Genomic DNA, 22297 nt, shown 5'->3' with positions numbered 1-22297 from the left:
GGAACCACAATTAAGTGGCTTAAACAGATTGAAAAGAAAAAATGCTGTGCATCTAATTGGAAGCCAGAGCTTTTTTAGAGTGATGTACTGCATTGTTGTCAACAGTCCCTCTGTGGGTTTCATGTTGTCAATAGCAACATCCAGAGTGACTAATGTTGCAGCTGAGAAGTGCAAGTAGAAGCAGCTATAACTGAGCTTTTAACAAATGTTTTGCTATCCTTGTTTGGTTCGTTTCAGTTTGCTAAAGGATTTCAGTCATTGAGTTTCCCAGAGGAACATTGATCCAGCAACCCTTTAAAAAAGGATGCATTTGGGTGCTATATATATATATATATATAATTTTTTTTTAATTTATCAGTTAACGGGGAACTGAGACTGGAAAACTGAAAACTGATAATCTATGCAGCCATCTGGAGCTGTACAAAACAAAATCAATGGTAGACATGTTTGATACTCCCACATTTAAATAGATGTGCGCAATGAGGTACAATTCACTCTCTGAAGCTGCATAAGAATATAGCCTGACACACTGAGAATATTTAAAATATGTCAGTATTGGGTGGAGAATCCTCGAACTGTACAGAAAAATGGCATGACAATGAATAGTTTGAAGGAAATGCTGGCTTATAAAAAGATCCAGAATGAAATTGGACCAAACAAACAAAAAATAAGCCATTCAAATCTTCAAACTGATGTGTCAATTGAAATACTCTCCCCAACTTTAGTTCCACACCAGACCACCTGATATTGTGGCAGCCAGAAGCTACGAAATTGGTCCAGATGACTTGAAGCGCAGGTATGGGGAGAAGATCACAGTGATAGGGGGGAAAGATGGTGATGTGGGCAGTGGGCATGTGAATTGCCAACTGCGGAAGAGCAGAAGATTGCCAATGGCTGGGGACTGGTGTGGCTGAGAGGGGATCTTGGGAGGACAGTACGGAGATAGTGAGGAGAGGATAGTAGTGGGGAAAGAATGTTGTTTGGAGAATTGGGGTGATTACAGGGAGCGGTTTGGATTGATCTGGAGATGAGTTTAAAGGATTGGGGGAGTGTGGTTTGAGCTGGGTAGATCATTGTGAGCGGCTGAGGAGACAATGGGAGGGAGGGTGCTGAAGAGAGCTCAGACTACATTGGCAGGAAGAGACAGAGTAGGGAAAATTGTTGCAGAGAAAATGACAAAGGAAGAACCAACTTTAAAGAGATCCATGCACTAGATTCAATGGCAATGTCCTGCATAAGAATAGCTCTTTAATTACTGCTGGAATTTACATCAACTCTCCAGTGTAACAAAGGCCAACAGATCTTTGTAAATATATGTCCAAATAATAATATATAATAATAATAATAATAATCAGCATACAGTGGCTCGTACCCAGTGTTTGCCATGTAAGACAATGTCAGATAACATACACAGAACTTCTGGAGTAAATTTTCATAAATATGGTGTCTATGCACAAAAGATTGGCTTTTGCTAACCTATTGCTACAAATAAAATTAATTCACACAGGTAATAAGAATCTCTGTCCAGTTGAGTCAGCAGGTATGGTTATTTTTGAGATAGGAATGTGAACTGAATTAAGGAGTAATTTTCTTTCTGTACTAAGAGCAACTTTTGGAGAACCTTACTCAAACCCCATACATGTCAATGGGTCATGGTTAATGGTTAAACATCACTTCTGGGGGCTATTGTTACTGATGGGTGCATGAACTATTCCTTGTAGAATATTTGCATTCAGACCTGGAGGTTGTACCAGCACTAAATTAGTAAACTTGGTTTCAGTTAGTTGCATAAGCAGCGGGTCTAAAGAGAACAGAGAATTAAATGAGGGATTTAAAGTGCTCTGCTGGGTGATCACGGCATTGCAATTATGTTAGCAATGATCTCATTTGTGACAGCAAACCACGTGAATGTAAATAGGATGCCAGGGGAGAAGGCTCATGTTATAAATAGCATGGTAACACCATGCAAATTGGCCATTCGCAGTAATCTTTTTTCCATGCAGCTTATCCTGACCATTTACAAGGCATTGAGAAAATGACATTCTGAAATACAATTAAAAGGCATGCAATTGCAATAAACCGCACATGATCTGGTTCTAATAGTATGTTTATCATTGATCGTTCTCGTAAAGAATCTATCTTTAAAATGTCTTCTCATATTGCACCTGTTGTTTGGAAAATATTCACAATGAATTACACATTCCTCAATAAGTGAGTGGATTTAGAATGGAAGCTCTCATTGTAAGCAGAAGTAACCATGGGTGAACGTTTTTGCTGCTAATTAGAACCAAGTGGACACAGTTGCAACTGTATAGAAGTTTATAGCAATACTGGACACAAGGGCAGAGTGATAAACTTCACTATCATATGGAGGAAATCGGGTGGAAGTTTAAAATTGTTCACTCCACTGTCACAGAAAAAAAACGAATTTCCTATAATTAATATTGTCTATTAATACAATACCATAAAACTGCCAAATTGTTGTTCCAGCAGAATTCTAGATGGTCAGTAGTGGTTTCACCACTGTGTTCATCCATTGTGTGTCTCCATTGATGGATCGGTGGTGGTGAGAGTCAACAACCTCAAGTTCCTGAGCGTGCATATCTCTGAAAACCTGTTCTGGATTCAGCACATTGATGCAATCATAAAGAAAGCCCATCAATGCCTCTACTCCCTTAGAAGATTGAGGAGTTAGAAACATAGAAAATAGGTGCAGGTGGAGGCCATTCGGCCCTTCGATCCAGCACCGCCATTCATTGTGATCATGGGTAGAGAGCATATCGACTGTTGCATCATGGCCTACTCGAACGCCCAGGAATGAAAGGAATTATAAAAAGTGGTGGACATAACCTGGTCCATCACGGGTACTGACCTCCCCACCATTGAAGACCCACATGACCCTGGCCACTCTCTCATTTCACTCCTGCCATCAGGAAGAAGATACAGGAGTCTGAAAACCATGACCTCCAGGTTCATGAACAGCTTCTTCCCAACAACTATAAGGCTATTGAACACTACAGACATCAACTAAACTTTGATCTACAAATTGTCTTGGTTGTGCAAGGGTTTTGCACTAATATTGTTTTTTTTTAAATTGAGCTTTTTTGTTTGTTTATGATGTTATCTATTGAGTACTGTGTATACAACCTGTTAAGCTGCTGCAGGTAAGATTTTAATTGTTCCGTTTCAGTACATATGACAATACTCACTCAACTTCATCCTTCTCTATGAGCACCAACACTATTTGACCTTGCCTGTGGAATTTTTGATTCTCCAGCCCAACACATGGCAGGATTGTTTGTGGGATTGGCTAGAGGAGAGATGAAGGCCAGGTGGCCTATTTATATAGGGCCAAGTGGCTGGCAGGCAGGCAATAGGGTGCCAAGAAACAAATAATTTTCCACTGATTGCATAACTCGAGGCATTCCTTTCACTTTGTTACACAGATTCCAGAAGCTATGTTGTAATTCAACTGCAATTAATTGCAGTGATAATTGTACATCCACCAAGTCTGAAGAAAGGTCTTGACCTGAAACGCCACCTATCCATGTTCTCCAGAGATGTTGCCTGAACCGCTGAGGTACTCCAGCACTTTGTGTCCTTTTGTGTATTAACCAGCATCTGCAGCTCTTTGCTTCTACTAACAGATTAAAAGTCTGGTTTTAAATGTTCTGAAACTCCTTTTGTTTTGGTGGACCTTGGAAAGGAGAATTCAAAACGAGAGTGACATTTTGATGTAAAACCTTGCTAGATAACAGGTGTAGATCCACATCTCAGGAACACTGAGGATTAAAGATGTATTCCATGACATGCCATATTTTAGGCTCAAACTTCGAATGAGAAATACAATGGCAACAAGGATCCAAGCCTGTCATTGGGTCATCTTGAACTGCTGTACAGGTAGTTGGAAACGATTTTCATGGCTCCAAACCATCGATGCTGAAGGATGTCATTGTTTGATGTGTTCTCAACATGACTGGGTCTGATTGCAGAATGAGTGGAATCTCTTTCATTTGACAAAAGCTGGTGGCATTACCAGGGGAACATAAATGACCAAATGGGCGCAATCGCTGACTCAAACATTACTGCCTTCCATAAAATAGCCAATCGCTGTCATGTTGTGCACAAACTACTCATCCATGAATACAGCTTTCTTGCTCCTGAAATATGATTTTAGTTGTAGCATCATTGGATGCAGTGTTCAGTTTATCAGTATCTTAAACTGATCTTTGATTCCAAACAACAATTGGATTGTAGCATGCCTCCATTCACCATCATTACGACATGTCTCAAATCTTCCCGTTTCATGGAGTAAGGTCAAGATGAATGTAAAAACAGTTTTTGGAAGTTGGTGATGAACCATTAAGTTAAAGTTGTGACAAAAGGAAAGAGAATGGAGGTTTGGAAAAATTGCTTTGCACAGTATTACTGGCACATATATTTTGCCACATATATTTTGTCTGGACTAATAAATCGAATAAATATTGAAACAGAAAGATACAAATCAAGAATGGGAAGTATTGTGATTATTAATCATTGATCCATGGCATTTTTTGCAAATTGAGACTGTAGCAATTTAATTTAGTGTTTGAGTTATTAGAACAAGACTTTGCTAAATGTGCGACGTTGTAATACCCAAAGCAGGCTTGCGTGCAACGGAGAAAGGTGTGTGGCTGATAAGAGCATCATGTCGTCTGCAGTTGTCTTATTAACTGCAGAAGGATGGAGAACTTCCCTTCATGTCTTCCCCATATCTTCTGGGTGGCAAAGCTTCCTGCTCCATTTTAACCATTCCAAGCTGATTTCTGCCACCCAGTGGAGTTAGGTTCAGATTCTCCGAACGAAAATGTAGGTGTTAGTGCTACTTGATGCCACAGAGTGGATCTTGGACAAGTAGTGCTGGACGAACAATGTGGCCGTAACTGAGTTGCACTATTATTTGAACAATTGTTTCAGATATGGGCCATAATCATCCTGTGCCTTCAGCAGTAAAAAAAAAGGTTATTATGGTCTTCAAATTTTAGGAAGTTCTATATATTCCAAGTGATTTGCAATTCATCATATCGATATGATACAATATGATACGATAAAACCTTATTCATCCCCGGAGGGAAATTGTTCTGCCGACACACAAGGTACTCAAAAACTTAAAATTAAAAGTGAAAACAAAAAGAAAAAGCCAAGCGACTGTTCGCTGGCTGCCGTGTGCACAGCGCCTTAACTGGAACAAATAGTCAAAGCAAACAAACAAACACAGACTTATCCCCTGGGCAGAGGATTCTAAACTAGAGTGTCCCCCCTCCCCCACACCAAGCCCCCCTTTGTTCTCCCACTGTCCCTCACAGCGGTCCCCCTAGGACGGGTCCTCCATTGTTCTTCACGGTGCCCCCCCCCCCCCCACGCCGTGAAGAACAAGCATTTGCATCAAAGCATGTACGTAACACGCCATTCCAATAATAGATTCTACGATGATCAAATATTTATTGACAGCTACATTGATGGTTTTTGCAGCTAACCTCAAGCCGAATGGTATCTATAATTGCAAAGAATATTGATTCTGAAATGTGGTCAAAATGAGCACAATTGACACTCAATATATTGTCTTGTGTAATGAGCCACATGGAATATATTTAACACAAATTATATCTTCAACATCTGTTATCTGTTCATCCCACAATTCAGAGTTTTTGATTTGGATGCATGGAGATGTAGAACAGGCCTGCACATATTATCATCACTGTGAACAGTGGAGAAATGAGGTTGCATTATGCGGCATTTTTCACAACCTCAGTCACATCATTATATACAGAACTGATATACAGAGGGATCTTGGTGTCCAAGTCCAGAGCTTCCTGAAAGTGGCCTCACAACTAGATAGAATGATGAAGAAGGCATGTGACATGTTTGCCTTCATCAGTTGAGACATTGAGTATAAGAGTCAGGAAGTCAAATTGTAGCTTTAAAATGTTGGTTAGGCTGCATTTGAAGTATTGTGTATCGGTCTGGTTTATCCATTCCAGGAAGAATGTTGAGGCTTTAGAGAGGGTGCGAAAGAGTTTATTGGATTAGAGGATTACTGGATTAGAGAATGCTTACTGGATTAGAGGATATTAGCTATTAGGAGAGTTTGGACAACTTGGATTATTTTCTCCAGAGTGTCGGAGGTTTAGGAAGACCTGATAGAAGCATATAATATTATGAGAGGCATGGATAGGATAGCAGAACGTTTTTCCCAAAGTGGAAATGGTAAAGACTGGAGGGCATAACTTTAAAATGAGAGGGGGAACATTTAAAGGAGAAGGCTAGTTTTTTTTTACACAAAGAGAATGGTGGGTGCCTGGAACTGTTAATATTGGCCAAAATAGAGATATATCATTGCATCTGCAAAACCTGTTTGGTCAATTTCTGTGCAAAGCTGAAAGCTGCAAATTGGCGCCAGCTAGTCTAGGTTCTAGATTGAACTATCAGATAAGGTGAGGTCCAGATGTCCTCTCTATTGTTAAAATGTATGAGTACTTTGCAGAGAACCCCAAAGGAGTTGCAAATGGATTAGCATGATAGGCTGGCTGCAGAAGGATTGTAAATACTGTTAATAATGTTCCAAGGTGTTTGTGTTACTGTTTGATGATTGACTGAAGTGTGAAGCCTTGTTTGAATTGTTTATATTCCCCAGGAGAATGTTGCATTACTTGATTGATTGACTTCCTTCCAGAAGCTTCTATAGAAACATTGTAATGGGATGCTTTGTAATTGGGTTGGGGGACTGTCAATAACACTTTAACGTGATCGATATCTGTGGTAGACAAAAATGCTGGAGAAACTCAGCGGGTGAGGCATCATCTATGGAGCGAAGGAAATAGGCAACCTTTTTTGGTCAAGACCCTTCTTCAGACTGATGTGAGGGTTGGGGGGGGGCGGGAAGAAGAAAGGAAGAGGCGGAGACAGTGCGCTGAGGGAGAGCTGGGAAGGGGCGGAGAAAGCAGGGACTACCTGAAATTAGAGAAGTCAAAGTTCATACCGCTGGGGTGTAAACTGCCCAAGCGAAATATGAGGTGATTTACAATTTACGGTGGGCCTCACTCTGGCCATGGAGGAGGCCCAGGACAGAAAGGTCGGATTCGGAATGGGAGTGAGAGTTGAAATGCTGAACCAAATCGATATCTGTGATTGGATTGTAGGGGCCACCACAGGGTTCGATGACCTATTCGATGACCTATTCGATCTTCTGGAGGAGCGCTTGGGCCTGCGCAACCTTTTGGAAGTATCTGCTTGCATGATGCTGAAGGGCTTGGACAAGCAGAGACAAGGATCGATCCGCGGTGTGGCTAGGTATCGTATAAGGAATTCGTTAATGTTTCATAAAATAAAAGATTTAGTGGTCCAGTGCTTGACTTGGTGTTTTACTGAACTAGGCTAAGGGGGTTAGTTCTAGGAGCATAATTACAGAACAAAGTGCCAGAGGTGGTGGGAAACATACATGATAGTGACATTTAAGAAGCTCCAGGTACATGGGAGTGCAGAGAATGAAGGGATATGGATTACGTGAAGACAGAGGAGATTAGTTAGGCATCATGTTCGGCACAGACTTTGTGGGCCGAAGGGCTTGTTACTGTGCTGTGGTATTCTATGTTTTAAGTCCAAAAGCTTTTAAAAGCTCATCAAAATGTAGTAAAATGGAGAATTGTATGCAGCCAACATATGCATAGAACCAACTCACAAAATAACAAAGAATGTGACAAGATATTTTGAGGTGATGATATGAGATAACTATTGGACAAGACAATGCGAAGAACTCTCTGTCTTCTCAGAAATTGCATTCCTAGCTCCCTCGACATTGCAGTGGAGTGTCAGCCTGGAAGATGTTCCAGAGAGTTGTTGCCATCTTATTACTCAGAAGTTAAAATTCTTCCACTGAGCCAAGGCTTGACACCTGAATCTTCTATGGGTTTATTTAAGATGAAAACTCTTAACATTGGATGACACAGAAAAGATTGGAAAGAATGTGAGGGAGTGGGAGAGAGAGAGAGAGAGAGAGACATTCTGAATGAAAGAATTGAGAAATGCAATCTGTGACAAGAAGATAGACTGAGGGAACAAATATTCTAAATCAAAAAATCAAACAAGGAGGAGCATGTGATGGACATGGTCTCACGGAGATACCCAGCAATTAAAAAAAAAGTATTTCCAGCATTAGAAATCTCTGGCTCCATTGTTTGAAATGTCACTACTTGGCCAAGGTCCTATTTAAAATTGGGGTGTTTTTGTATTAAATCTTACCTATTTGAATGGTTCCTTGTATAAGACCAATTTCTACATGGGCATGGTTAGTATATGCATTAGGATATTTTATGTTCTTTTAGCACTTAACAAACAAGATTCTTTTGGACCATCTTGAATGTTAATGGTGTATAGTTAAAAACCATGTATGTACATTGTTGTTGTCCAAGTTATAAAGTCATTGACTGATATTGCATATTAACAAGAACTTGTTTCGGATGAAGTTGAAATGTTAGCATTAGTCAGCCGATCAGATTTCTTTATATTAATGTATTTAATTAGAATCCAGAAAATGTTGGCCATTGTTAACATGTTATTTACATACTTTGGCTTGAAATTTGGGGCATGACTCTGTTTACTCTTCAGCATTTTGCATCTTATATCTGGAGTGACATTATTTATCTAGTTTGATTATGTCTGGGTCAAATCGTTATACTCTGAAAATCTGACTAGACACTTCCTTCCACAAGTGGACATTAGGGAACATAACATTATTCACTGAGACTCCTTGGGACAGTTTGCATTGTAATTGATGCTATATAAAGACAGGTTGCATTTCTGTTTGATGAAATAGCTTTGAATAGGGGAGATAACAACCTCTGAAAAGACTGTATGATAATGACATTTTGACAAAATGATATTTTGACAAATATTTTCATAAAACCACTCATTTAAAGAAATGCAAAGTAACAACTATGTTATGTCATTGTACACTAATAGTTTGCACAATAGTTTTAAGCTCAATTGTTCATATAGAGATGCAATATACGAGGGAAAATCATTAATATATATTGTCCTGCCATTCATTTACCCTTCTGAAACAAATAGCCATATATCCCTTAACCATCAGGAACTTATCCAATACGTTTCAAAGCCTGACATGATTTTCAGATTTCTGTATAAATTTCATGAATCCATAACAGTAAATGTTGATAGTGTGGTATTAACTTCCTAATTTCCTTTAACTGCCTAAACAATGTTGCATTTACTGCTCCTATAATCCAACGACTGACACGCATGCCTTGTTAAATCTAAACCATTGCGGACATTAACAATCCTCATCCTTTTGAAAGCCAAAGAGTAAAATCCTATGATCTTATTTTATTTCCATAATTTAGAAATGAACACAGACCCCCATGGGTTACATAGAATAATGTTACACTTTTTCTGACATTGAATATTCTATCCAGTATCAGCCTCGTTCTGTACCAGATGTAAACTCAGTGTCTCCATCTTTGATACTTTTGTAACATCTCTAATGTTCAACCCAACTTGTTACCTGTTCTATTAAATAGAATGGCTCCTGCCAATTGTCTGTATTTCCATTTGGGGAACTGTCTCTGCAAATGAAATTGCAGGAGTTTTGAAGCTGAGCTGAGCTAATAAGTAATCCGAGTCAATCAAAGACAGACACAAAAGACTGGACTAACTCAGCAGGACAGGCAGCGTATCTGGAGGGAAGGAATAGGTGACGTTTCGGGTCGAGACCCTTCTTCAGTGAATCAAAGGCTGCCTCGAGGTTAATTACTTCCTCAGTTTGTTATCAACTAACATATATTCCACATTTGTAGTCATTCTTCATTGGCCATACTCGCTCATTTTAACTGAGAGTTTTTGAAAAAAAAGTAACAATTTCTACTTTTCGATTCCGACACACTGAAGAAAATATTTGCTAACTCGAGTTTCCCTGTCCCCTGACTCTCGGTCTGTAGAAAGGTCTTGACCCGAAATGTCACCTATTCCCTTTCTCCAGAGATGCTGCCTGACCCGCTGAGGTACTCCAGCATTCCATGGCTATCTATGGTGTAAACCAGCATCTGCAGTTACTTCCGACTGAAAAAAATGTGCTGTCTCCTTTGTCAATTTCACCAGATACACAGAGATTAAAATCAACTGAAAAGCTCAATCATTATACTTCAAATATTTTTTTTATGACAATAAGAATTCTCAGTCCACTTCCTTTCAGACATTTCTCAACTTGAAGATCTCTCTCCCTTCTTTCAAAATAACAATTTGTTAATTCCAACACTTTCTGCCATTAGTCACCAGCTCCGACAATTTCAAATAACTGTTCTGTCCTCATTTTTTTCTTTAAATTAATAACTAATCATTCAATAACTATTGTCCCTGTTGTGCAAATTGGCTCAATATTCATTTCCTCATTAATTAGAAGACGACCATAAGACATAGGAGCTGAAGTAGGCCATTTGGCCCATTTAGTCTGCTCTGCCATTCGATCATGGCTGATATATCTTTCTCTCTCATCCCCATTCTCTTGCCTCCTCCCTGTAACCTTTGACACCCCTACTAACAAAGAACCGATCAATCTCCGTTTTAAAAATACCCATTGACTTGGCCTCCACCACTGTCTGTGGCAATGAATTCCCATTCACCACCCTCTGGCTAAATAAATTCCTCTTCATGTCCATTCTAAAGGTACGTCCTTTTATTCTGGACTATTCCGCTACTGGAAACATCCACTCTACGTAGGCCTTTCATGATTTGGTAGATTTCAATGAAATCCCTCCTTATCCTTTTAAACTCCAGCGAGTACAGGCCCAGCACCATCCAATGCTCCTCGTATGTTAACCTAGTCATCCCCAGGAATATTCACGTAAACCTCCTCTTGACCCTCTCCAATGCCAGCACATCCTTCCTCAGATATGGGTCCATTACTGCTCATAATATTTCAAATGCAGCCTGACCAGCACCTTATAAAGCCTCAGTATTACATCCTGGTCCTCGCGATATATTTGATAAATAAAATATATTATTGTCTTTCATTTGTATAAGAAAAATATTCTTCAAACATCTACAATTTCCTTGATCACAGAGACCATTGCACTCGATGCCCCATTAGAGCATTTTACATTTGTATACTTACAGTTCAGGAACGAGATTCAAGGATTGAGATCTCTTTCTCGGTGTAATGTTTGCATCAGGGTGAACTCCAAAGGTTTGAGCATTTGCTCCTGGCATATCCTGGGTACATGTACTTTGCCTTGAGTGCTCCAATAAAGAATGTTTACTGTGATTTAGTGAGTTTTGTACTCCCTTTTCATTCACAAAGCCTGGATGCCTCATGGAATAATCTGAATGTATTCTGGAGCTGGACTGAAAATGTTGATCTTGAGTTCCCTTATTATCTGTAAAACAAAGGTAAATGATACAATTAATCATAATAAAGTACATATATCCATGAATTGTGACATTTTAAAAATTGTAGGTAAAATTTGATGTACGAAAGCACAACTGATTAGACAAAACCATTTGCACCGGCTGTTAACTAATCTAAGGATAATTTATTGCATTGCAAAATAATACTCTGATTAGAAGTGTTTAATTACAAATTTAATGGTGTAGGAATTGTGCTGCTGGCTTAATGTTGAAATGCACTACATCTTTCAATTTCATTTGAAAATTAATTGCAGTGTGTGATCAGGTACTTTATATTCTCATACTAGGCTTCCAAATATCTGGTCACATTCCTTGTACACATGATATTCTGCAGGTGGGTATCTTAGAGGGACCTCAATCTACATATAGTGCACAGAAAGATGTAACTTTCAAGACTTTTTAATCTCCAAAACATTGTTCACTAAGGGTACAGTCCTTGAATTTTCTAGCAGCTTTTTAGCAGGATGGCCTATTCCCGCAAGACTTAAAAGGCCCAAAATCATAGAGCCTTCACTGAGGAAGTGGGCAAAGAATATTCTTCCAGGATGAATCAACGTTTCTCTCGGTAAGTGATCGCCTTTCTTTTTCATTATTCCAATCAGTGTCTCTTGATTATATTACTCGTCCCGAGTAGCCATCATAACTATGCAGTAACCTGTCCCCCTCCATTTATGTCCCTATGTAATTATGTGTAATTATAAGTAATTATGTGTAATTAAATATTGGTTGGAAAACAATAGGTACCCTTTAAGGTACAGACCAAACACCTTTCCAGAATGGGAAAAGGCAACAAAATCAAAACCTGCACTTTTTGATGTCAACGATCAAGAGAAAATAATAAACAATAAAAAGGATTATTCATTTGCACACGCAAATGTATAACTTCAATGCGAACTCAGCTGAGAAGCATAAGGAAATTGGAGTTAATTTTCCATCCTGCCAATTTTCTGCAATCTAAAACATCTTTAATGTCATACTTTTCCCAGTTTTGATAAATGGTCATTGATCTGAAATATTAACACTGTTTCTTTCTTTCCTTCACAGATGCTGCCTGACATATTTGAGAATTGGTAAGTACTTCCAGTGTTTTGTATTTCCTTCATTTTAGAGTTGATTTCATCTCAAGACCTGCCAGTAAGTTTAGAAGCATTTATTCTATGATTGCATGCAGTTTTCCCAAGTGTCTGTTTGACAGTCATTCAAAAGAATGTGATACTGTACCTGAATATACAGTGAGCTGGCCACAACATGAAGTGGCGCCATTTCTGTTTGTGGCAACACAATTGTACAAGCCCGAATCTTCTGGAAAAGCCTCTGTAATTACCAGAGTGCAAACCTCTTCTACAATAAATAGAAATCTTCATTAAGTGTATTTTCTGGAATAAATGATCATAATTACAGTTGCAAAATGGTGCCATCAATCATTTTACGCATTCCACAGCTATCCCAGTTCACGAAAGAATATCCTTAATGACAATCCCACCAATATATTTGTAATCTGGTGACATTTTCAAGAAGCAATATTACTTTCTACTGTCCCTTGTTAATTCTTAACCCTATACTTAATGAACTGCATTCGCTGCCAATTAGACAATGCCTTGATTTCAAAATTCGCACTCTTCATTTTCAAATCCCTCCATGCTTTGCCCTCAGACTTCTGTAATCCTCACTAGTCCTTTCATCCTCTAGTATATGAATGTAAGCAATAGGAACAGGAATAGTGTTGGAAGGAACTGCAGATGCTGGTTTACACTGAAGATAGAAACAAAATGCTGGAGTAACTCAGCGTGACAAGCAGTATCTCTGGTGAGAAGGAATGGTGCCGTTACCCATTCCTTCTCTCCAGATATGCTGCCTGTCCCACGGAGTTACTCCAGCATTTTGTCTATCTTAAGAACAGGAATAGACCACACAAGCTTACTCTTATTCTTCATTACTCCTACCATTCATTAACATTAGGACTGATCTGGTTGTCCTCAGCTCCACCTTCCTGTTTGTTCTGCATAATTTCTTTAGTTTAAAATTCAACATATCTTGGCTTTTAATATATTCAAGACCTAGTCTTCACAGGTGGAGAAATACAAAGATTCATGACCTACCTCATCCCTATCTTAAACGGATGAGCCCTTATTCTGAAACTATCCCCGGCCCCAGATTCCTCCATGAGGAGAAACAATCTCTCTGTATTATCTCACCTTCATCTTTCAGCAGATATCTGTTTTTTTTTTTTGCTTTTAGATTACTTAGATATTTGAATGAAACAATCAGCATCAAAAACTATGTGCCTAGCAACCTTCCAAAGTACTGTAGATGTTTCAAACCTAAAACATAAACTGAAACCAAAGCCTGGCTGTAATTCATCCATTGTTACTTCTGGAGGAACATCCTTTGGATGTCCCAAACACCTTGTTTGTTTCCATCATACAAACAATATTCAACCTTGTACATGAACCTTGATTATTCATTTATTAAATGGCACTGGATGCAGTTACATTAAGACAATCATTTCAACACTAAAGAACGTAACAATGCTAATACATCACTTCATAACCTGGAGTATTGCATACAGTTTTGGTCTCCTAATCTGAGGAAAGACATTCTTGCCATAGAGGGAGTACAGAGAAGGTTCACCAGACTGATTCCTGGGATGGCAGGACTTTCATATGAAGAAAGACTGGATAGACTCGGCTTGTACATGCTAGAATTTAGAAGATTGAGGGGGGATCTTATAGAAACGTACAAAATTCTTAAGGGGTTGGACAGGCTAGATGCAGGAAGATTGTTCCCGATGTTGGGGAAGTCCAGAACAAGAGGTCACAGTTTAAGGATAAGAGGGAAGTCCTTTAGGAGCGAGATGAGAAGATCATTTTTTACACAGAGAGTGGTGAATCTGTGGAATTCTCTGCCACAGAAGGTAGTTGAGGCCAGTTCATTGGCTGGATTTAAGAGGGAGTTAGATGTGGCCCTTGTGGCTAAAGGGATCAGAGGGTATGGAGAGAAGGCAGGTATGGGATATTGATTTGGATGATCAGCCATGATCATATTGAATGGCGGTGCAGGCTCGAAGGGCCGAATGGCCTACTCCTGCATCTATTTTCTATGTTTCTATGTTTCAATGTCTTGGATCACGTTATTACATCTGTAATTAAGCAGAATGTGCTGATAATTGCAATTTTCTCCTCGCTATAACTGCCTCATCATTGTGCAGCCAATCATTATTTACCATCCAATATTACGAGATGTTTGAAAAGTCACTGAATATTGAAAGTCACTAAATGTAATGGTTAAATAGTGCTTATTTGTCACATGTGCAACTCCACAGTATAACTCTTGTTGCATATTTACACATGCGGGTGCTGCCATGTTTTGGCAACATTTCAGATACATTCTATTTGATTCCAGTGGCTGAATATTGTTAAATGCAAAAATAAAATGACTTACCAGGCACTGCAGTTAAACATGCCTCTACAGAGCAGACAAATAGTGGAAACAGAAAAAGGATAAAAAAGTTATTTTCCCATAAATAATATAATGTTTAGAAATTGTATTGTCATGGCAGTAATAAGAATTAAAAATATACTGCTTTCAATTAGAATTACTCAATCAAACTGCACAATATTGAAGAGTAGCAGTTAGTAAAGTATTCATCCTATTTTGACTCTTGCCATTAGTGGCGACACTCAGCTTTTCTGATACTAATATTTAATTAGTGCTGCTTTATGTTAGTAACAACAGCTATTTGGGAACAGATGTCAGAATTTTCATCTTTACAATATTTTGCATGTCCATGGCCCCAGGGCTCTCTGGGCATTCCAAGACATGGGCTGCATTGAAACAGAGAGTCAGAGCTCTACCTCATGGAATCTTTTGGCCCAACTTTTCCATGCCGACCAAGTAGGCATTCTGGGCTAATCCCATTTGCCTGAATTTGGCTCACATCCTACACATATATTTGTCCAGATTTGGGGCATGGACAGTGATTTGCATTATTTTATACTCAGATGAATGAATGAATGAAGGAATGAATGAATGAATGAATGAATAGTTTATTTCGGTCATACGTAAAAAAGAACAAAACTTTACAATCTGTGTAAATATGAACCAACACTGTATCCATTTCACAAAACGTTCACATAATCAATGACTGAAAAAGGAGTAGGTTGCAGCCACAAAGCTTATTTATGCCTATCCTATACAATCCATAAGATAAGATAACCCAGAATATCAGCATTACAAAGGAAAAAAAAAATACTCTAAATTGTAATCCTTACTTATTTTACATTTTAATCATTTTACATTATAATCCTTAATTATTTACAGATTGGAATACGCCGACTCAGCTGTAATGTTCTACATAACTATTTCATCCTTGATTGTAATTCTCATGCACTATAGTATAGCAGGAATACATTATGGTTAGGATTGACCCAGATTTCCCAAAAAAGGTGGATTTGGCAACAAAGCATTTTTTTCCATCCACCCTGCTGATCTCATCACTAATACTTTACTCCAAATGTTCTTTCTTTGCCAATAATTCTGCACATTGAGAATAGCAACAAACTAAATGGGTCACAGTAATTATACCAGGAGAATTGTGTGGGTATACCTGAGTGAAAGTGGATTAAATTTAGTACTTTACATAAAGTAGATATTGAATGAGAAGACTCAATATTACTCCGATACTGGGAGCAAGATGAATTTTACAAAAGGGTCAGTGATGTGGAATTCAGTATACCCTGTTCTTGAGAGTTAACTTATGGTAGAAAATATGCACGTACTCATAAACCATTATTTTCCAGATGCAATATTTTTGACTCAAAATACTTTAACTATAGCTGATTATAAACTATTTTTTCATTTCAAACATGTTTAAAGGATGAAATCTATTAGAAAGAATTCAAGTGATAAGATTTTGGATTAGTACGTTTATGGTGGAATTGTAAACCTATCCTTTATTGTCCGACTTTCATGCTCCAGGAAGTAAAGACCATTCATAATTTTCATTCTTGGTCAGGCGATAATCTGTTGGTACCAATTCAAATACCCATATATACATCCTGTTGGCAATTTCCTACAAAATACAGCTGGAGCTCAATTTCCTTTTGGAGGATTGTGCACTGTAAGGGTAAAATTTGCAGTATATTTCAGGGTATTTAGAAGGGGATTTAACTTTCCCCATAGAGGGGGGGTTTAACTTTCCCCATAGAGGGGGGATTACCAGAGGGACAAAATTGCTGACCTCGTGATATGAAGATCCAGTTAAATTACAAAAGAAAAAGGAATCCTTTGGACAACACAAAAGATCTTAAAAATCCATAAGCACTTTACAATGATCTTTGCGAACAATCTTTTAGAATGAGATTGCTTACTTTTCCTTAAAATCCGAAAATCTGCTGAATCCTTGATTAACTTTTCTTCCTTGTACCACTGCACACTTAAAGGCGAGGAACCCTGGACTCTGCACTCCAGTACCACCAACTGACTCTTTGGTGATGTGACGTCCTGCAAACACTGCAAGAAGTAGACACATTGTTTTTCTTGATTATATAATAAGCCAAAGTACAATATTTAGCAAGCCATTACTAAAAGAAGCAGTTTGTGGAAGTCACTGCTGTGCGCAAAAAACACTAGCGAGGCTATTATTCCAAAACATGAACAGGAAATGTTGGAAGCCTACAGCAGGTCGAGGGAGAAACAGTCAACATTTTGGGTCAAGGACTCTTCATCAGAACTAGCAAAGTAAGAAGCCATGTTTTGACTGCAGTGAGAAAGAGGGTGGAGTAACCATCTTAACATGGTAAAGGAGATTAGCATAGATCCCTTTGAAGAGGGGATCAATGTTTCCTCAAGATTGCATGGGGAAAGAAAATAACCAGGGAACTGATGCCCCACTCTTATAAATGAGACTATTACATTCAGCACGCATCTTCTCCTGTGATTATGCAGTTTTGGAATGCCATATTTATACCTTCTGAATCCTTTTTAATAATACTTTTCAGATGTTGGCCTTTTCCCATATATTGCTATGGTTTAATAGTCCTCAGGTGATTGTAGAACAGGGATAACTAATTTATTGGCAACTTCAAGTCAAGTCAAAATTATTGTTGCATGCTCAAGTATAGTGAGGTACACGTAAATGAAAATCTCGTCGCACTAGCATCACAGGCACAGACACAGACAACATGCAATCTCCGCGACAAGGTCATGGCACGTAGCAGCCTCATCCGACACCTGGTAGGAACAGGTTGGAGAGCCAGTCCATCAACTCTTCGCACCCCTGCCTTAGCTCTTGTGTATGCTCCAGCTGAGTACTGCGCACCCGTATGGAGTAGAGGTAGACATACTAACCTGGTGGACATGAGCCTGAACAGTGCCTTGCGAACCATCACTGGGTGCCTTCAACCTACTCCAGTCGAGCAGCTCCCTATACATGCAGGCATTCCGCCAGCAGGGATCCGAAGGCAAGCAGCAACCCTGTCACTATCTCATTGTGCCGTGGACCCAGACCACCTCCTACATCAGGCTATCTGCAGAGAGCAGAGGCCACCCCGACTGAAATCCCGTCACCCCTTTGCTCCACATGGAAAACAACTCCTAGCATCCATCCAGCCAACTGTGACAAAAGCACACTGGATAGCCACCCAGTGGTCACAGGAGTGGAAAGCAATCTCATCTCCATTACACATCTACATCTCTTCACCAGATAAAATCTGTCCAGGGTCTGACCTCCCCAGAGGAGCATGGGTGAAGCTCAACAGACTTGGTACTGGAGTTGGGCGTTTCAATGCCAACATGTGGAGATGAGATCTAACTATTCCTTTGGTTTGTGTTTCATTCACAAGAAGAAGAAGACAAGATGCAAAAACATAACTTGGACATAAATTACACCAACTCTGCAAGACAGTGAAAAGAAAAGGAGTGCAAAAAACATAAGAGCAAAGAATACATAATTAGAAAGCAAGCCCATGGTAGGACGAGTCCATAGCCGTCCATTGCCGAGATAATATTAGGGTAGTGCAGGTTGGTTCCAGAACCTGATGGTTATAGGGAAGTAGCTGTTCCTGAGCCTGGTGTGGGACCTTAGGCTTCTATATCTCCTGCTTGATAGTCACAGCAAAAATCTTGGCCTGGATGATAGATGCCACCTTCTTGTAGCAACACCTCATGTAAATTATTTTGATGGTGAGGAAAGTTCTGCCTCTGATGGATAAGGCCTCTTTAAGCATCCTAGTAAGCATCTTGGTGTTTTATATTACATTTCCTAAGCCCGTTAATAAAATTGTAGGACTGCATCTGCACTTTGAAATATTGGTTGTTTTGCAAACAGTGTGATATGTGAGATGCATTAGATATCAACACAAGTAATAAAATAACTTTGGCTGCTTTCCATGGGTTGCCCGGGACTCTTATAGGTTTTCCTTGCTCATATCACATTGCAGCCACTTCAGAAATACTTTCACATGCTAGGATCTGAGTAGTAAATTTCATAAACATTTAGCTTATTTTTATTAGTGATATTGTTTTAAAGTGAATGCCAGTAATATTAATGTTTTTTAGCTGTGCAGTCTTTTTCTTTTCACTATCTTGCAGAATGTGTCGTCTATGTATAATTTGTTTTTGTAAGAAAGAACTGCAGATGCTGGTTTAAATCGAAGATAGACACAAAATGCTGGAGTAACTCAGCGGGTGAGGCAGCATCTCTGGAGAGAAGGAATAGGCAACATTTCCAGTTGAGACCCTTCAGACTGATGTCAGGGGAGGGGGCGGGACAAAGATAGAATGTAGTCGGAGACAGTAAGACTAGTGAGAGAACTGGAAAGGGATGGAGAGAGAAAGCAAGGGCTATCTGAAGTTAAAGAAGTCAATGGTCATACCGCTGGGATGTAAACTACCCAAGCAAAATATTGAGGTGCTGTTCCTCCAATTTGTGCTGGGCCTCACTCTGACAATGGAAGAGGCCCAGGAAAGAAAGATCAGATTGGGAATGGGAGTTGAAATGCTTTCAGATTAGGAATGGGAAGGAGAGTTGAATTTGAAGTTGAAGTTCCTCTGCTCAGTCCATCTTAACCTACCTGATCTCCCAGTGGCTCAGCACTTCAACTCCCCTTCCCATTGCCAATCTGACCTTTCTGTCCTGGGCCTCACCCATTGTCAGAGTGAGGCCCAGGAAAATATGAGACGCATTTCCTCCAATTTGCGTTTAGCCTCACTCTGACAATGGAGGAGGCCTAGGACAGGAAGATCAGTGTGGGAATGGGAAGGAGAATTAAAGTGTTTAGCAACCAGGAGATCAGGTCGATACAGGCGGACTGAGTGAAGGTATTCAGCGAAACGATCGCCCAGCCTACGTTTGGTCTCACCGATGTATAAGCGTCCACACCTTGAACGACAGATACAGTAGATGTTTCAGATTTCCAGCATGCGCAGGGTTTGTTTTTACCAATTTTCATGCAGTTGAATGAAAGTTGAAATAAAAATAGAAAAATGTTGGAAACACTCAGAAGGTCAGGCAACATAAGCAGAAAGAGAAGCAGGGCTGAGTTGCAGTTTTGTACCATTTTGAAAATTATTCTTTGATTTGAAATGTTACAGTAATTCTCTTTCCAAAGATGCTGCCTGACCTGCTGAATGTTTTCAGCATTTTTTGGGTTTTTTCCCCCCCCCAATGTATTTCCATTTACTACTGTTGGCTTGGAGTTAATTTTAGATTGTGGCAATGAAGGTCTTGCACAAGATCTACAACCAAGTTGCAAGGAAAACCACCACAGCAGAAACACAAGATAACCATATCTATACTTGTAAATCCAAATTATGAGTGCAATAGTCTCCATCCACGATTTTCAAGAACATTTGATGAATATATATAGCTATCAAAATACTAAAGATGGAATTCTGGAGACAGAAATAAATTGTTAAAATATTATCTTTTTACAAGGGTTGACTAGCTGTTCCACTAATGGAGAATTGCATGACAGAATGAATGTCATGCGCAAATATCAGAATCAATGAATCGGATTTTATTTACCTTTGTAAAAACTGGAGCATTTCCTGTTGAATAAGTGGAAAATATTGGCCTTTGAGTCTGTCAACATAAAATAAATTCAAAGTTTAAATAATCAATTAATAAAAGGGCAATTTCGCAAAGTGTACTCTTTTACCCTTTGTAAGCGAGAGACAAAGGGAATTTTCCATTGACTTGACATTTGAAATGTAACATATTTAAATAATTTGTTCCCAAACATTCTGGATATTCTAAAGCTTTTTGCTGTACATCGGTAACATAGAAACATAGAAAATAGGTGCAGGAGGAGGCCATTCGGCCCTTCGAGCCAGCACCGCCATTCATTGTGATCATGGCTGATCGTCCCCTATCAATAACCCGTGCCTGCCTTCTCCCCATATCCCTTGACTCCACTAGCCCCTAGAGCTCTATATAACTCTCTCTGAAATCCATCCAGTGACTTGACCTCCACTGCCCTCTGTGGCAGGGAATTCCATAAATTCACAACTCTCTGGGTGAAAAAGTTTTTTCTCACCTCAGTCTTAAATGACATCCCCTTTATTCGAAGATTGTGGCCCCTGGTTCAGGACTCGCCCAACATTGGGAACATTTTTCCTGCATCTAGCTTGTCCAGTCCTTTAATAATTTTATATGTTTCTATAAGATCTCCCCCTCATCCTTCTAAACTCCAGTGAATACTAGCTTAGTCTTTTCAATCTTTCCTCATATGACAGTCCCGCCATCCCAGGTATCAATTTCATGAACCTACGCTGCACTGCCTCAATCATAGGGATGTCCTTCCTCAGATTAGGAGACCAAAACTGTACACAATACTCCAGATGTGGTCTCACCAGAGCCCTATACAACTGTAGAAGAACTTCTTTACTCCTATACTGAAATCCTCTTGTTATTCCATTAGCTTTCTTCACTGCCTGCTGTACCCATAAGCCAACTTTCAGTGACCGGTGTACAAGGACGCCCAGGTCTCGCTGTACCTCCCCCTTACCTAACCTAACCCCATTGAGATAATAATCTGCCCCCTTGTTTTTGCCGCCAAAGTGGATAACCTCACATTTATCTATATTATACTGCATCTGCCGCGCATCTGCCCACTCACTCAACATGTGCAGGTCACTCTGCAACCTCCTAACATCCTCTTCCTAGCTCACATTGCCACCCAGCTTTGTGTCATCTGCAAACTTGCTAGTGTTGCTCCTAATTCCCTCTTTCAAATCATTAATATATATGGTAAACAGTTGCGGCCCCAACATCGAGCCTTGCGGCACTCCACTCGCCACTGCCTGCCATTCTGAAAAGGACCCGTTCACTCCTACTCTTTGCTTCCGGTCTGCCAACCAATTTTCTATCCATGTCAACACCCTACCCCCAATACCATGTGCTCTAATTTTAGTCACCAGTCTCCAGTGCGGGACCTTATCAAAGGCTTTCTGAAAGTCTAGATACACTACATCCACTGACACCCCTTCATCCATTTTACTTGTCACATCCTCAAAAAATTCCAGAAGATTAGTCAAGCATGATTTCCCTTTCATAAATCCATGTTGACTTGGACTAATCCTTTAACTGCTATCCAAATGCCCCATTATTACTTCTTTAATAATTGACTCCAGCATCTTTCCCACCACCGAAGTCAGGCCAACTGGTCTGTAATTCCCCGTTTTCTCTCACGCTCCTTTCTTGAAAAGTGGGATAACATTAGCTATCCTCCAAACCACAGGAACTGATCCTAATCTATTGAACATTGGAAAATGATCACCAATGCGTCCACTATTTCTAGAGCCACCTCCCTGAGGACCCTGGGATGCAGACCATCAGGCCCAG

At 39.6% G+C, this 22297-nt stretch overlaps 1 protein-coding gene across 2 annotated transcripts in view; it reads right to left on the bottom strand.

Annotated features, from left to right (window-relative positions):
• The window catches only part of myot (myotilin), an 81688-nt gene that overhangs the window by 42035 nt on the left and 17356 nt on the right, over positions 1–22297 (bottom strand). For both annotated transcript variants that reach the window (XM_033029382.1, XM_033029383.1), the window contains 5 exons: positions 20480–20536; positions 16824–16965; positions 14896–14919; positions 12676–12795; positions 11162–11423 (listed from right to left, as the gene is read on the bottom strand). In XM_033029382.1, the coding sequence (XP_032885273.1) occupies positions 11162–11423; positions 12676–12795; positions 14896–14919; positions 16824–16965; positions 20480–20536 (605 nt within the window). The remainder of the gene's footprint in view (positions 1–11161; positions 11424–12675; positions 12796–14895; positions 14920–16823; positions 16966–20479; positions 20537–22297) is intronic.

This window comes from Amblyraja radiata, chromosome 11, assembly GCF_010909765.2.
Source record: "Amblyraja radiata isolate CabotCenter1 chromosome 11, sAmbRad1.1.pri, whole genome shotgun sequence".
NCBI classification, from domain to species: domain Eukaryota; kingdom Metazoa; phylum Chordata; class Chondrichthyes; order Rajiformes; family Rajidae; genus Amblyraja; species Amblyraja radiata.
Note: the sequence above shows the minus strand (reverse complement) of the source record. Positions and strands in the feature narration are given on the sequence as shown.